Source organism: Ictidomys tridecemlineatus, chromosome 13, assembly GCF_052094955.1.
Source record: "Ictidomys tridecemlineatus isolate mIctTri1 chromosome 13, mIctTri1.hap1, whole genome shotgun sequence".
Classification (NCBI taxonomy): Eukaryota; Metazoa; Chordata; class Mammalia; order Rodentia; family Sciuridae; genus Ictidomys; species Ictidomys tridecemlineatus.
The window spans coordinates 12,723,829-12,740,495 of record NC_135489.1 but is presented as its reverse complement, the minus strand read 5'-3'; the positions used below and the strand labels follow the sequence as shown (position 1 = coordinate 12,740,495).

At 42.5% G+C, this 16,667-nt stretch overlaps 1 protein-coding gene across 2 annotated transcripts in view; it reads right to left on the bottom strand.

The window, feature by feature from the left end:
- The window catches only part of Bcl2 (BCL2 apoptosis regulator), a 164,463-nt gene that overhangs the window by 142,500 nt on the left and 5,296 nt on the right, over nucleotides 1-16,667 (bottom strand). Inside the window, exon 3 of one of the 2 annotated variants that reach the window (XM_021724945.3) lies at nucleotides 10,018-15,718. The exons of the other annotated variant lie outside the window; for it this stretch is intronic. Coding sequence (XP_021580620.1) covers nucleotides 15,713-15,718 — 6 coding nt within the window. The 3' untranslated portion in view covers nucleotides 10,018-15,712. Of the gene's footprint in view, nucleotides 1-10,017; nucleotides 15,719-16,667 lie in introns of those variants that run through there. 2 annotated transcript variants of the gene reach the window in all.

Here is a 16,667-nt window from a genome sequence, read left to right as displayed (position 1 = left end):
TATGCCATTCCTCTGTGGCCCTCGAGCTTTTTAATTCATAGGAAGCAGCAAAGCCTAGGAAAGCAGAGGAAATAGTTTTAGACAAAGAACCGGCTGTGATTTCCTAAAGCACGTGGCCAATGTGGGTGAATTCTACATGGGGAACACCACCGTCTGAAGATATAAAGAACGAGAACTCACAGAAGAGATGAGGATGAGGAGAATGGAGAGGTCTGAAAAGCAAGTAGGGGTGAACGCGTTTAGATCCTCTGCTACAACAGTCATGTTCTGGTGACTAGTAAAGTCATCCTACGTACAGCCTGAGTTTGGTCAGGGACAGGTGATCAGCCCTGGCTGGTGATCACACCGACCATGGATCTCAGTGCCCCCAAGTACATCGGGCAGCGGAGGGAATGTCGAGAAGAACCCTAAACCTCTATTGATAGTTTACTAATGCCATTCTTGCTGGTTCTTGGGCTTTTAAAGTTCAAAAAAAAAATCACAAAATGATTGTGAGTGACTATATCAACTCCCTTGTTTGTAGATGAAGAAACAGAAGCTGAGGAAAGTATGTGACATGCCCAAACAGCAGTTCCTGGCAGGGCCAGGAGGACACACCCAGGGCCCTGGCCCAATTGCCCTCAACCACCGCTCAGACCTCACCTGCCATGTCTGTCTCTTATTCTTGGCCTTGAGAACGTCTCTCCTCTTCCCTTGAACTGCAGGTCCCCATCCCTAGTCCCAAGCATCTCTCCTAACATCAGGTGACTTTCTGGATCTGATCCTTTGCCCCTTTAGTCCAGGGAAGCTATATTGTCCTTCCATCCCATCAATGACTGAAACTCAATCTCAGGACTCACCAATCTTGCTTCACACTGCCAGGAATTCAAGGTGACAGTCACTGACTTCCAACAGAAGGAAATGTCCCCTGGTCATGACAAGACCCCTGCCACCCTGACCCTGTCCTTCCCCAGAGGGTCTAAAGGCCCAACAGGAGTTGCACCTTGACCGTGGCTATCCACTGCAACCTTGGATTAATGTTGTGTCAGCCCCCTGCTGCACGTTTGCATACACGGGGATGTCAGCCACACACAGGCACACTCGAATTCTTCTAAACAGGCTGTGCTCTATTATCTTTGGTACAGAAATAAAAGTAAATATTTCCATGGGCAGGCTGGGGCTGCAGCTCGGTGGCAGAACACTTGCCTAGCATGCATGAGGCGCTGGGTCTGATCCTTAGCACCACATAAAAATAAAAATAAATAAAATAATTTAAAAATTTTTTCCATGGGTAAGTTTTAGGATATTTCCAACAGGCACTGGGATAGAAGTCAAAGGCCAAAGTTGAATTCCTGACCCAGCTCCAACTGCAGGTCTGCAGGCCCCTCCCTCAGCCACCCCTGCCTACCTCAGTGGACAGACAACAGGATCAGCAAGAACACAGACACAAACACACTTTCAAAAGGGTCAAAGTCCACAAAATAATCTAAACTGTACTGCATCTATGGAAAAAGAGAAGGTCCTTCTATCGTCCCTGCATAATAATATCCAAATATAGGAATAAAAGGTGACCACATGGTGCAATAAATGGTTAGCCATCTAGACCAGTGAGTGTGTCCAAGAGAAACATAACAGTAGCCACATAGGTCATTTAAAACTTTCTAGTGGCCACATTTAATACATTTACTTAAACCAACATATCCAAAATATTGTTTTAACAGTTAATACAAAATAATGAAATACTCATGCATTCATCTCTTCACATAAATATCAGATTTCATCTTTGAAATCTGATATGTATGTGACACTCCAATCACATCTCAACTGGGACTAACCACATTCACAAGCCAAATCGCCACAGGTAGTGAGTGACTATGATGCCGGACAGCGTAGGAGTAGAGTTCGTCACAGTATCACGGTTGTACACTTTGGTGGTACTTGCTAACCTTTTTTTTCAGTGCCTAGTAGTGAATAAATGCCCAACCAAGATGTGTGGGATGAATAAATATTTGAATATATTTGATGATCACAGAAACTCTTCAGGATAAGAGGAGGCATAAGACTTTGATGATGCATTAGTCTGTATTGACCTTCTATTCCCCAAACACCCTAAGTCCTTGTCCTGAAGCCATTCCCGGCAGCTTCTGTTGATGGAGTGGACCATTCCCAAGGTGCCTTTAACCTGCCTCATGACAGGTTAAACCTGCCTCTTTATAAAGTGACTGCATCTAAAAGCCCAGGACTGCTGAAAACAGACGAACATGTGTCTCTGCACCCTGTATTACTGAGAAATCATTTGCATTCTGTTAAGTAAATTTGCATAAAATTGGAGCCAAGGAGAACTTGGCTGGGTTTCCACACCTCACTCTCCCTACACTGCTATGGCCACCACGACTTAGAACCACTGTCGACATGGTCCAGCAAGACACAGCCCCAGAGAAGACACAGCATCAACACAATGATGGAATCTCTCCGCCACACTGACGCAGGGGCCATGTCCTCTGGGGTAAGCAGAGGAGGTATGCTGAGATGCAATCTGGCTGCCGCATCCTTTGTTATGACAAGAGCTTATTTTACAAGACTGACCTATGGCATAAAAACACAGCTTCAGTTGAGGCTGTAATGATCCATGACCACACACACACCTGAAGGCAGGGAGCTCAGATTCCTGCCTCTGGGCCATGTGGGAAGCCAAGCTCACCCCCCTTCATTCCAGAAAGCCACGGGCTTCCATCCCCATAGTACAGCTTACCCTAAAGGAGCCCTCCTCCTCTCAGCCAGGTGTGTTGAAGGTACACTACTGGTAAGGTGCTACCAACTACCTCCTGGATATGCACACACCTGTCTCTCTTCCTCTGAACCAAGGGACAAGTGGGTCAAATTTCAGTGACACCCAACCTTCAGGTGCCAGGAGAACAAGATAGAGCACACGGACCAAGAGTGGCAGGAACAACACAGAAAACCATGAGATATTATTTTATATTTTGTTATTTTTATCTCAACACCTATTTCTTTCTAGGACTATTCCCCAGAGAAATTCCACTTTCATGACCACACTGGTTTTTTTTATGCCAGGGTGGAATGGGGGGGTGCGGGCTATGGGGCTGTTATCAAGCCATTGTCACTTCTGCTAAGGTCATCTCAGATGCTATGTCTACGTGAGATAAATGGTTTCCTAAACAGGCTTCTTTGCATCCTGCCTCTAGTGTGTTTGCCCGAGTCACCACTTCTGGGACCGTGATAGAAACAGCTTCCCGGAAACTCCTAAAGCAGAGAAGCCGCAGAGTGTCATCATTCACAGCACCAGGCTCTCCAGGACAGGCTGGGATCAAGCTCCAGCTTAACCTCCCAACCAGCTAGAGTCACGCCTCCAAGCCTCAGTGACCTCAAGTGCAAGACAAGGATAAAAACTGTACTGGTCTGCCTGGACTACTGGACACGAGAAATATGCTAATAGAGATGGAACATTTAGGACCCGCCACAGGAAGGTCCTTGCCATAAGAATAGCAGGAGAGTCCCTTCAACATTGCACTGCCAGGAGCTTATACACAGCCAGCTGTCCATTCAGTCCATCATTGTTGATTGAGTACCTACTGCATGCTTGCCTGTGCTAAGCACTGAGTATGCAGAGATGATCAATCACATGCACATTCCTCCACTCCTGTGCGCAGCCTTGCTGAGTGTGCCTGCAGCCTGTCCTGTACTGGCTGCTCCTACTGCCCCCACTGGGTGCAGCTGCTCAGCACCTTACTTGGACACCAGCCCCATCTTCCCATCTGGCCTCCCTGATGCCCTCTGTACCCACCAACATGCCACTGATCAGTGTTTCCCTCTACCAAGAGCCTGGTCCTGCCATCTACCAACTTCTAGAAATCTCCACTGGCTTTCCAGGGCAGGAGTGCTCAAATCTAAACTCCACGGTGCAGCACCCAGCTCTACCTCCTTCCGTCCGTCTTTCGGGGCACTCAGACCTTTTTGCCATGGCTAACCCTACCAAGTCCTTCAAGCACTCTATTTCCATAGGGTACCCTTTCCCATTCCCCATAGGGCACTTTCATTTTTCTAAGCAAGCTCTTACTTATCCTTTAAGACCCAGGCCAATGGCACGCAGCTCCTCTGTGACCCATCTCAACTTTCCCAGGAAAAGCTCACTGTGTTGTAATGCACCTGCTTGGGTATCTGCTTCCCTAGGAGACTTCCCTCCACACTGCTGGGGATGGTGATCGGAAACCTAGTAGGCACTGGCAATGCTGAATGAACAAATGACCACATTCCACCACACAGTAGTTTCAAAATGAAATCCCGAGGCAGATGTGCAGAGTTCAGACACCACAAAGCAGCCTCCCAGGGGCTTCGGCAGCTTCGCGGAGCAGGTCGGGGGCCCGCTATTCTAATTATGTGCACAGTTTAATTTATGCACAGAGTGATTTAGATACAGCCATAGAGCAAACCCTTCCCTGGAAACAAAACATCCACACAGACTTCAATCAAGTTCCTACTAATTCTCTAGTCTGAGAATTAGTAAGGTATGAGGAAAAAACAAAAAAAAAAGAGCTCAGAAGGTAAGCAAATGCCGTTTGAGGTCTCAGCCTCAAAAGAAAATTATTTATATATATATATTGCTATTGCTTTGCTTCCTCTTACTACATTCTGGAATGAATCATTTTACATAAGTAAATTTTTCAGATGACTGAAGCCTAAACTTTTGAAAAATTTTAACCATTTGGGATGGAGACATTTCTGCAACTGATTACCCACCTTTCTGAACTCTCCAACTGTTCCTGCAGAAAATAGGCTTGTCCTGGTAACTCAGCAACATCCTGGATGCGAACTACTGAGCCTGCTTTGTGCCACTGTCCAGCGGTCACCTCGAGGCCTGTTGAGACCTTCACTGCCATCCACCCCACACCCAGCAGCCACACAGGGCTGTTGAACGTAGCTCCTGGACTGCTGTGAATAGCACTTTTGTCTTCTTCCTTGCTGTTGGACTCTAAAATAATTTTTCTGGTAATTTTCAGGTCTCCATTACCACCACTGCCAACTCAGTTCTAATTTAATGTATTTGCTGTTTCTACCACTGGAGGATAAAAACAATAATCTTGGGAGAAGATTTTTTTTAAATGCAAATTGAATAGAATATTGTTCATCTTTAAAAAGGGATGAGATTCTGACTCATGCTACAACATGGGCTGATGTTTTGTTGTTGTTGTTCAATAACATGCAAGACCCCAAGGGAAAACACTGTGTGCTTCTACCTAAAAGCCAAATTCATAAAGACAGGAAGTAGAATAGTGGTTACCCAGAGGTGCCAAAGGAGGAATGGCCAGCTAGCATTTAATGGTACAGCATTTCAGTTTGGGATGATGGAATTTTCTAGAGATGGATGGTGGCGATGATTGCATGACACTATGAATGTGCTTAATGCCACCAACCTGTACATTTAAAAATGGTTTAAGTGGGGGGTGTAAATGTAGTTCAATGATAGAGTATCAGCCTAGCATGCATAAGACCCTGGGCTCCATCCCTGCATTGCAAAAACAATTTTAAAGGTTAAGATGGTGAATGTTATTTATATTTTAACACACACAAGCTCCATAAATACATATATATATATATATATATATATATATAAATTTTAAAGCAATGATGGCCAAGCTCTTTTGAGCTGTGGGTGTGAACTTCAGCATGTGAACCTTATAACATCCTTTGCACAAAAGGTTTGGAATTACTTCCTAGTTCCCAGTTGTGCTTTGAATTATCACCATTAAACAGAGATATCTGAGGGTGTTAATATGCTTTGCGGTCATAAAGGTCTTCTCTCACAAATTACAGACAGGCACACCTGACTCCTGGGTGGACATTAGGAAAAATCCCACAGAGAACTCAGGCATGGAAGAAGGGTGGGCTTTCTTCTTTTCACACTGGAAGTCAGGGAGCGGGGCACAGAATCCAACCTACTCTTCCCTTGTCCTGAGAGCAATCTGCAACTAAGAGGCCACATAAACACTGCTAAAAGAATCAAGATGCTGATCTTCCAAATTCACTGGAATTTTAAGGATTTTCAAAATTACATAAGGTAGGCTTTCCAACATTACACTGTTGGGTTATAGCTTATAAATTAAACATTCTAGGTTATATTGGACCAACATTTTTAAAGCAGTCTGATCATAAAAGAGAGAGGAAATAGTTGGTGGCTTGTTCAGTTCAACTAACAGAGAGCACATGGAGCCTGGTGGAGCCTCTCGTGGAACTATGTCACTCGATGAAAGCTTACGATTGTCCTTCAGTCTGAACAATAATTCCCCCCTCATTTTTTGCTTTCTTATGAAATACCATGCAGTTCTACTCTAAAAATTCATAACTTGTGCCTGGAAAGAACATTTAATTTTTAAAATTTATCTATGCCTTATTAAACAAACTTCTTAGAACATTTGGGTTTTTTTTTTCCTTTTAATTTTGCATTCTGCACGTGAACTTGAAGTTGGTTAAATAGTCAATCTCTAAGTGTTTAATAACAAAAAATATCAGTGAATGAGAAATCGGGAGGAAAAAAAGGTTCAGTAAGAAAGCAGGAAGAGTTTCCTATCTTGTCAGAACATAGTGTCTAAGTTTCTCTCAAGAAAGGCGTTTCCTGGCTCCTGCTAGAACCCCCTTAGCCCTCCGAGTCAACACAACTGCATCCTGTTCACATGTTATGATGGAAACACTGTCTTTTTTGGGGCCAAAATATCCAAATTAAAACGCAGGGGATGGAAATAACCCTCCCTTGATACACCGCAGTGGCTGAAGGTGGGTTTGTTTATGAGTAGAATAAAATTTACAGCTAACTCTAAAAACAGAACCATCATCATCTTGTAAACTTGAGTAACATGTCATTCCACCTCCGGGCTCTGGAAAAAAACACTAAGGTCATTCCTAAAATAAGAACAGAGAGGGATGAGGATCGCACCAGAGGTAAAACCACAGTCTTTTCCCACCTTTTTATTAAAGGCGTGAGGCAGGTCTCAATTTGACAGTGAGCTCATAGCTCTGGGTCCTGGAGGCGCTGCGGGTGTGTTATTCCAACAGCTCAGACCCCTGGAAGAGCTTGGGGAGCAGGTGCCTGTCTGGTGTGTATGGAGCAGTGACGACTACTTATTTGTCAAAGGCTATTTATACAGACCGTTGGAGTCAAAGGGAAGAAGCTCAAGTTTCATTTCAAAGTTTCATTTTTTTTCTTAACTAGGAGAGAACTTTAAAAAAAATCCATGTTGTGAGAAAGAGTTCAACTCCTAGTTACCAAAACAAAGATGAATAATTAGCTTTCTAAAGAAACCAAAAAGTCCCGTGCACCAATTTGTTATTTTTCATAGGATTCTGTTTAAATGTTTACAATTTTCTTTAAGTTCTAGAGGACCTGAATTACCACTTGGATTGCCTAAAAAAAAAAAAAAAAAAAGGGGATCCCGGTTTTGCCTCTTACTGGGAGAAGTCACTAGAGTTTACAGAACCTGGTTCCTCATCTGTGACTCCACTTCCTACCCTCAGGGGAGGTTATTAAGGTTAAATGATCTCCTATCCATAAATGTTAAATCTGGGGTCTGGCACTTACGGGGGCCAATATGTACTGGTTTCCTTTCTCCCTTTAGGTAGCAGAGGCCAATGACCCCGTGATAAATGGAACTGGGAAAGATGAGGAGTTGTGAAGGAAAAAGTGCTTCAATCATTCTGCCAAAAATAGTAGCTGTCTCTTGATTCTGTATTTGCACAGAACTCACAGCCGATATAAGGGCAGTTTTCTACCAATATGTTAATTTGAAGTTAGAACAAGGTTTCCTGCTGATGAAGAAGAAAAGCCATTAGCCCTATCCATATACTTGCCATAGTGCTCCAAGACCAATTTTTATTGTCCAATTTTTATTGTCCCCCACCCCCAGCATCCTTGTTAGGTTGACTTTGTAGCCCTTCTGTGTTTTCCATAGTTATCTACCTAGTTTGACTTCCCCCATAATACTGGATTCAAGACATAGGAGAGGCAATTCTTGACTGTCACCTTTTCCGATACAGCCCCAAGCCCCTAGAATAACAGTGCCGGGCACATAGGAAGCTCTCTGTCAATATTGGTTGAGTGAATGAACTTGGACTAATATCCCCCTTAACACCATGGAAATCCTACTAGTGGAGGCTCTACCATTTTTAAAATTCAATAAACATCAAATTTTTATCGATCACCTAAAGAGAGGAGTCCAATTTTAGAAGTAAATAAAAGCACCATTGCTAGTTAGTGACAATCAAAAAAACAATCGCCTGTGTCCATGTAATTCCTCTCTGTCCCTGAAAAGGGGGCTGATTTGTGGAACCATCTCTTGGAGTGTGCAGAATTTGCCCATCGAGCACATAGCTGTCCCTTTAGTAGGAGAAATATATCCAAGGCTAATGTGGCCCCAAAGTCCCCACAGGGTCCTGAGCTGACGCATGGGCTTCTGATAGCAAGCAGTAAAGATGTCCCTCTGCTTCAAGCTCAGAAGCACTTTCAAAGCAGAACCAAAGGAAGAGAAACAGCCAGAAATAAAAGGCCAAATTTTAATTTTCTGGAAAAAGTTTTCAGACAGAGGGTAGTAAAGGATACTATTTTTCAAAATTAAATATATTCGATTAAGCTTTGATCGAACAATCTGGTGCACACCCAGAATAGTGCAAAGGAGTCCCCCCTGGACTCCCAGGGTAGGCCTGCTCCTCTGCTTCCCAGCTCCACACAGCTTGCTACAGCTTCCTCTTCCCATGGGATGAACAGCTCCAGTGTAGGGGGAGAAGGCGGGGGAAGCCGAATGTCTGCCTTCCTTAGGGGTGTTGTGCACCTCAAACAGCCAACAAATACGGAATTCCTCTGGAAACCTCAAAATCCTACCTATCAGCATTGCCATTTGTATCTCCTAGAGAAAAACCGTATAAAAACTGCCTGTCGTGATTAAATTCTTCCTTTAAATACACTTTTATCCACCAATTGTTAATGAATATTTATTACGATGTGAATTCTAAACATGTTTTCAACCAGGTCATGTTAATTATAGAAAAATGTAAAATGAAGGGGAAAAAAAAAAGTTCATATATAACCAGAACAACCACCGCACTGTTTTCAAAATGGTCATAAAAAACGACGGCAGCTAGAAGAGAGAATGAACGATGTTTGAAGCCTGTGTCCGATCACTGCGTGGTCTAAAAGCCTCTGCATCTTAGCTGCACAAAGCTGACCATTTGTGGCATCTTACTGCCATCCCTCCAGGCCAGACACACAGTCTCCTGCTGTACTTGAGGACGCTCCTATCCGGTCACTAATTTCTTTCTCCCCAGTCTCCCTTGACTGAGTGGAGTCAGACTGACCTGTCTGGTGTCAGCCCCTCTGGTGGGGTCACCGGCACTCTCTCTGACCAACCAACTGCCTACCCCACTCCAACCCAAGCCGCACTCTTCATTCCTGCAGCTCTCCAGGGCCTCGGCCTCTGTAGAAGTTCCCTTTGCTTCTCCTGCCACTTCATTAGGTTAACTTCTGCTCATCCTCAGGATTCGGCCCCTTCCTGGGAATCCCTCCTTGGCTCTAACAAATGGCCCTGCTATTGGTGCCTTTCTCCTCTGGGCCCCGCGCATGCGCTGCTGCACATGCTGTTTTAGGATCCCCACTCTCCCTGGTCTGCCAGCCAGGCCTATCTGGCTCCCACTTCCCACTTCTCCAATCCCTGGCCTACACCATGTGCACCATGAGAAAAATGTGTCGTATAAAAGTCTAACCGAGCTCTTGTTCTATGTGCTTAAATCATATGGATGAGAACAAAATTATCATTCACTCAAAAATGCAGAGATACGCGTGAGTCCTTAACAACAACCCGGACACTCCTTTCCAATATCCTGCCAGGCCAAACAAGAAGAGGTTTAAAGGATGAGTCTCTGTCCGCACTCCTTATATTTCTCCTGAATTCTCTTTTAAAACCACTAATTTACTCATTGGTCATGCCCTTGAAAAATCCCATACAAGAGTTACTTTGAAATTCCAATGACATGTACTTTCATCAGTTAATTTTTAATTGCACCAAATATTAAATACTCACATTAACCAGACAAAGCGCATTTAGCTACTGATTTGCAGTGACAGCTTGTGTTATTCTCACACACAGGCCAAGCATGAAATAGAAAACTAATAACCCCTTAACTGTATTCTCAAAGTATCATTTATGGGAAAGAAAACTACATGCAAAGAAAACTTGTGCAATGGCTGTCATTTTTTTTTCCCCTGCGCTGCAAGCTGTTACAAAGCAGGGGAGCTCATTTTCTCACGGATATGGACAAGCTCAAGAATCCCACTGTCACTGGATGTATTCATTAAGAAGGAATCTGGCAGCAGCACAGGGGACAGATAGTTTGGAGACCAGGCCAATTATCTGGGTGTCCTTTATAATTTGAAGTTTCTGAATTCACTCAAAGATAAGCCACTTGAAGAGGGGCTGGCAGTGGGAACCTAAGGCGCAGATGGCCATGGAAGAAGAGAGGGAGGAAGGGGGGGATGGGACAGAGAAGAGGATTTGCTTGTGGTTTCATTCATGGGGACAAATCTGCAAGCTGACACATCCGTCTTTTTTAAAAGCCCCTGGAGAAGTATGGTCAGGCTTCATTACAAGTAAACAAATCATACGATCTTTCTCAAACAGATGACAAATGATGAGCAACAATGCTTTGAGTTCGCCTCATGCCAAGGGATGAGGAGTCTCAAAATTCCACCAGTTCTTAAAACCGCAGATAAGCTGTGAGGCTTGCTTGAACCAGAACAGAGAACAGAGCCCTGCGCAGCCAGGCCAATAGTTTTATCTGTGACAGCCCTGGTGGTCTCCTTATTGGTTAGCGTCTTTAGAAATGAAATCTTAGGTTCTCTCACCTCTGGGAATGCTGAGCTATATACTACCTCCAGCTTCAACTGGCTGCTTGTTTTTATGGAAGAATGAGGGGATCATTTATCTTTGTGACTTCTATGCTGTTCTTTTCATATTGGGAGCTACAACGCTGATCAGAGTTAAAATCCACCTTGCTCCCGCTGCGGGAATCCTGCACAAGTGTTGCCCTCTTTAATGATAAGGTGATGAATAATCTTGGAGTTCAAGATCTTCACAGTCTGGGTTAGATGTGAAACATGAGGAATGAGAACAAGTAGGCACATCTGTGCAGACTGTGTGTATGCAGCCTTTGTGCCAACAGAATGTGACACTCAGCAGGCTGGTACCTCAAGTTAGCGCTAAGGATTGTTGAATGTTTAATATGAAGCAAAATCCAAAAGATTTCTCTTTGAAATGATACACTTTATGAATGATACACTTTTTCAACTCAATGGAAAAGAAAAAAAATCAGTATTTTTTTCTTTTTAATTTCTATTGGATATTAAAAAAAATTAGAAGGATGAAACATTTGGGACATACACACTATAACAAAAGACAAGTAAGAACATTAGCTGGTTAGGGTGAGTTAGATACCCAAAGTGCTTCTAAGATAATAATTTTATTAATTCATTCCTTCAAAAATGGTCACCGTGTGTGCCTACCACCTACTATACTAGCTGCCACCTTGAATTGAATAGAAGAAATATTTCATGAGGAAGTCCCAGCAAAGGAGTGTGCCTTGGTTTTCTAAGGCCTCGAGCCACAGATGGAGAGTAGCAACAGGATATTAGAATAGCACTAATTTGAGTCAAGTTGAGTTACTGTTGACAAACTGGTACTGGGAAGCCAATCTCTGGACTGTAAGGCTTCAGGTTAATCAACTCCAATTCATGGAGGGCTGCAGAGGACTTGTGAGCAGAGGTGGTATGTGAACAGCAGTAATAAAAGGTAGTAGAATCAGCAGTCCAGTTAGGACCACTTTGGGAAATGAACAGGAAAAAGAGAAAGCCACATAGTTTGGGGGAAAAGACATATTATATTCTAGCCTCAATTTCCCTCCTGAGCTCCAGATCCCATGTCTAACTGCTTACTGAGCATGCTACTTGGATATCCTAATGAAAGCTCAAGTTGAAAATGTCCAAAATTAAATCATCATCTTTATCCCACCAAGATCTAACTGTTTTCGTCTTTCTTTCTGAAAGATGGTGCCATTATTTGAGTGGGCTGGTAGACACCTTGAGCCCTGTTTCTTCCCTCCCTCATTCCTTTAGAGAAATGCACCTTCCTCACATCTACCCTGTCTTTTCCATCCCACTCCACCTGCTAAGGTGGGTTAGACTCCTCCCTGGTCTTCCCCATCCTGCCTCCATTATCATTGATCTTCAAACCCACACATCCTGCCTTGTCTCACAGCCCTTTGAACATCTGTTTAGTTAAATGCAGATCTTTCAACTTAGGATCAAATGATAAATTCTCAAAGTCAGGTTTTACTGCAGTGTTCCTGATGCCTCAGTCAAGGCAGACTCCATAGTTCTCCAGACAGGTCTCACACATCCCTGCTTGCTTTGACTCCTCTGGCTCCCACTAATTGAAATATCCTCTCCCCACATCTCCTATCTATTCTCCAAAGTTTGCCTCAAAATCATCTCCTCCTGAAACTCTAAGGGGTGGCCTTCTAGCTGTATGGGATCTCTCTGGATACTTAAGGTTATCAAGGACTCCAGCAGTTTACATATCTATCAGGCTCTTACTGGTCGGCAAATTCCTCGAAGTCAAAGTACACAGTAGGCCCCCAATAAATGTTCTTTTTCCCAGTTAAAAAAGTTAGTATGCATATTTCCCTAAATAACCAAGTCCTTCTAGCCCTTTCCCTGTCCATCCCTGCCCTGGTTTCTGGGAACCCAACGTAAGTTTTGTGACAATTGCTAGTATTCCTCAAATAAGACTTCTGCAGATCATTTTCTTATACCATCATTTAAGTGGCTCTGCCTCACTGTACTGGTAATTTTATTATAAAATACTTTAAAACCTCTACTCGGTGTTTTCAGCATTTAAAAAAAAAAAGAAAGAAAGAAAGAAAGAAAAAGGAAAGCAACTGGCAGGAATCCATAGAGGAAATGGCGAGGAGATAGCCTGCAACTGAAAACCTGGAGGTGCGAGAGCTGCCACCCTTCATGGACTTGATTTCCCCATCCCACCCCAAAGAGGTCAATCCATATCCAAAGCTGATGATATAGTTTTTAATTAATTTTATTCCGATACTAATTGTAATAAGGATCTACACCATATATTAGATAGGCATTGAATTAAGAGGGCTAAGTATTTTGTCCATATTCTCATAGAAAATTCTAATGCAGCTGAGAGCCATAGTTGGCTGCAATTCAATTGCAGGGTTATTTCACAGACATAACATTCATCGTGTTGTAAAGCAGAAGAAATCTTAAGGCAATCTGCTGCGAAGAACTAGAAAAAAGTGAAGAAAGGACCAGTGGTAACATTGATTCCTTGTTTGGGACTCTAAGCATTAAAATTCGTAAATTCTCCTTGAGTCTTTTGCAGCTTAACTGTCTTTTTGACAGTTAAAAATAGAGAAATATAGTAATTGGAACTGTCACAAACAAAGATGTATTGGTCTCTATGGAAAATATCTCCCCTGAAAAATTAAAGCTTTGCTTGACACAGTGGATTCTCTGGCTGTTTTCGGGAGACATAATAAAGAGCAGAGTGGAGTCAGTCATAAGCTTCTGACTCATTACAATGAAGCCCCAGAGAGCTGATTATTAACCAAAAGGAGAATAAGGTTCTATCCTTGAAATTCTGAGGGCAAAACAAGCAGCAGCATGGAAATGCAGATTTTCCCAATAGCTTCCCATTGAAGCACTGTGTTCCTAAGACAAAGTGCCTTCCAAGGTTAACCTCTTCATGTAATCTGCTCCATCAATCAAGAGAATCACCCAAGGAGCCCAAACCAAGCGGCCACACCAGCATGTTGGGGAGATTCCCTTTTTAGCAATTTTTAGAGAGTGTCTGAGGAAGTAGTCCTTACCATAAGTTATTTTAATGTAGTCAAAATTCATCTACAACTCAAGTTATACCCCACAATAACCTTGTACTACAGGGACCACAGCAAGTAAAAATTCTGCCAATAGACCCTGTCTTTTCTTTGCTTGGAGTTGAAATTTATGATCTCTGGAGGAAAAGGACACTATCTGGGGACAGAATCTTTACTTGCCCAATGGCCTGCCGCGAGATTGAGAGTGGAGTAAGCTGCAGCATTGAGTTAAACCCCCAGTTCTGCTCCCTGCAGCTGGAATCTAGACCTCCTGCTGTTCCCTCCAGGTGAGTCCCTACAAGTAGGAAGGTAACCAGGAACTAAATCTGGGAGGTGGGACCTCCACAGAAAGACCTGGCAAGAGGGGATGGCCTTGGGGGTCAGTACCTATGAGAAAACCCTGAATGGCTTTGGAAAAATAGAAATGATGGTAGATCCCTACTCTCACTGAAGGATAAGTAAGTTCAGCAGAAATCCAGTGCTGGCACTACAGAATTAGGCAGAGCTCAGAACAACCAACCACAGAAAAACACTTGTAATAAGAGAAATGGCCTTGCTGTAGTTAAAAATTTTTAATTACATAAAAAATCTTTAATTACCATCTCCATTTAAAGAAAGAGGACCATATATGCCCTAAAAGTTCAGCTCCTGCTTCTTAGGAACATGGTGTTGTAGCACATTATGATTTTCTGTAAATTTTAAATAGCATATTAGAAGAGAAACATGTGATAACAGAACAGTAATAGTACCTAAGCCAAAACAAAATAGAAGTTCTTTCTTCTCTTCCAAAGGAAGAGGCTCTGTTCTGGTTCAAAGCCTACTTGCATTTTTCTGCATATTAGTTATCTAAGATAGAGTTCTTCAAATTACCTTATTCTAATCATTCTAATCACACCCTTGATTGTCTTTTACTTAAAAAGCACTAATGAAATTCTTGACAAACTGTAGAATGGTGTTTATTGTCTTCTTAACATGCATAAAGAGTGCTTAGTGGGTTACTATTTTTAAAGGGAACTCCCCACCCCCACTCATGCTTTTCAGTTCTATACTGTACAGTATTTTTAAATGTATCTGCATATTACCCTTTATTTAAATCAGGCCTAATGCACACATGAACAGCTATATGGTTAAAATAACTTTTGTAGACAATATTGAAGTACATGCAAATAACATTAGTTATTTTCTTTTTCCCTCTGTATATTAGAATCCAGGATCATACTTGTGAACTGCTTGGGAACTATGAGTTTATCAAAACACCTACCATCCTAATCTATGAGTTCATCGGGGGAGGGGACGCTCTCCCCTCCAGTGCCACAATCTAACCCAAGACCCAAGACTTGCCATCTTTTCTGTCTGATAACTTTCTCAATCCTTGAAGGATTCTCATCATCAATCCTGTTTATACATCAGATGTCATGTTGTTTGAATCAACCCAAGAGTAACAAAAGAGAAAAATCATAGGAAAATGAACTCATTATGTGGTCTATATAGTTAGGAGTCAAGGCAACAGATTGAGGGGTTACAGCCATACCTGAATAAGGTGATATTAAATTACTTTTAAAAGGCTCAACAAATCCTTTGAACTCCAAATATGATATATCTCTGGAGGAAAAGAAAACTTTCTACTCATCTGCTACAAAGACAGTGCTGTTTTCTAGCACAAATGTTCTCCTGCTAGAATTGCTTTGCTACACTTCTGCTAGAACATGACAGGTGACCTCCAAATAGACTTGTTGTGTTGCAGAAATGCAGCACCCACACGCTTGTTTCACAAGTAAGTTTATCATCCCTGCAAAAAGAGAGAGAGAGAGAGAGAGAGAGAGAGAGAGAGAGAGAGAGAGAGAACAGAGAGAATTAAAAAGTGGTAAGAATTTGGCTTGCTGGTTTATTTCTTTTTTTAATTCATGACTTTCTGGTATCTGGTATCACATCCATCACGGATTGCTAAAAAGATCAATCTGTCCTCACTAGAACATACTACCAAAAGAGCAGGATGCACCAAAGTATGTTTTCAATGGATATTATATAGCAACAAAAGTTTTAAAACAGAAAACAGAGTTGAGTGAACTAAAAAAATTCATGAAGGTCTAGAAATATAATCACTCAACAGCACATGACTGAATACTCTAGGAGCAATCATGTATTTTTTCTCTACAAGATAAATTATTGAACGGGGTCATGTGATGCTTAGCAGGCAGAAAGATGCACTTTCCCAAGGAAAGTTCATCATTAAATGTATTATTTAAGACTGGATCATCGTAATGCTATTTTTAATCCTATCATCTTGCTGCCAAAATTAGCCATAAGCAGCTGATGCTCAGCCACTAGAAAAATGATGCTCTTAAACATAATTTGTACACTGGCATGAGAATGGCACTGCTTTCCAGTTAATCAAATGTTCTGCTAAGATGTGGGCTGCATTCAGAAAAGAGAAAACTGCTTGCTGACTTAACTAGTAAAAAGGAAGCTGACCTCTATTGGGTATGGAGAAGCTCCCATCTTCCCCAAACTACCAATACTAAAAGACACCACCCCCCAAAAAAAGTTAAACCCACCATCTCATCAACAGAATGAAGCCCAGCTCCTACAGTCTCTGATTTGAAGCAACCCATCCTTCTCATCACGTGCATCTCACTCCCTCCTAACACATGAGTCTGAATGTCATCAGGCTTCACAGTTTGGAGGGTGCTAACAATCCTTCACCACCACATTGCCCATCTCTCAGCCCTTTGTTTACA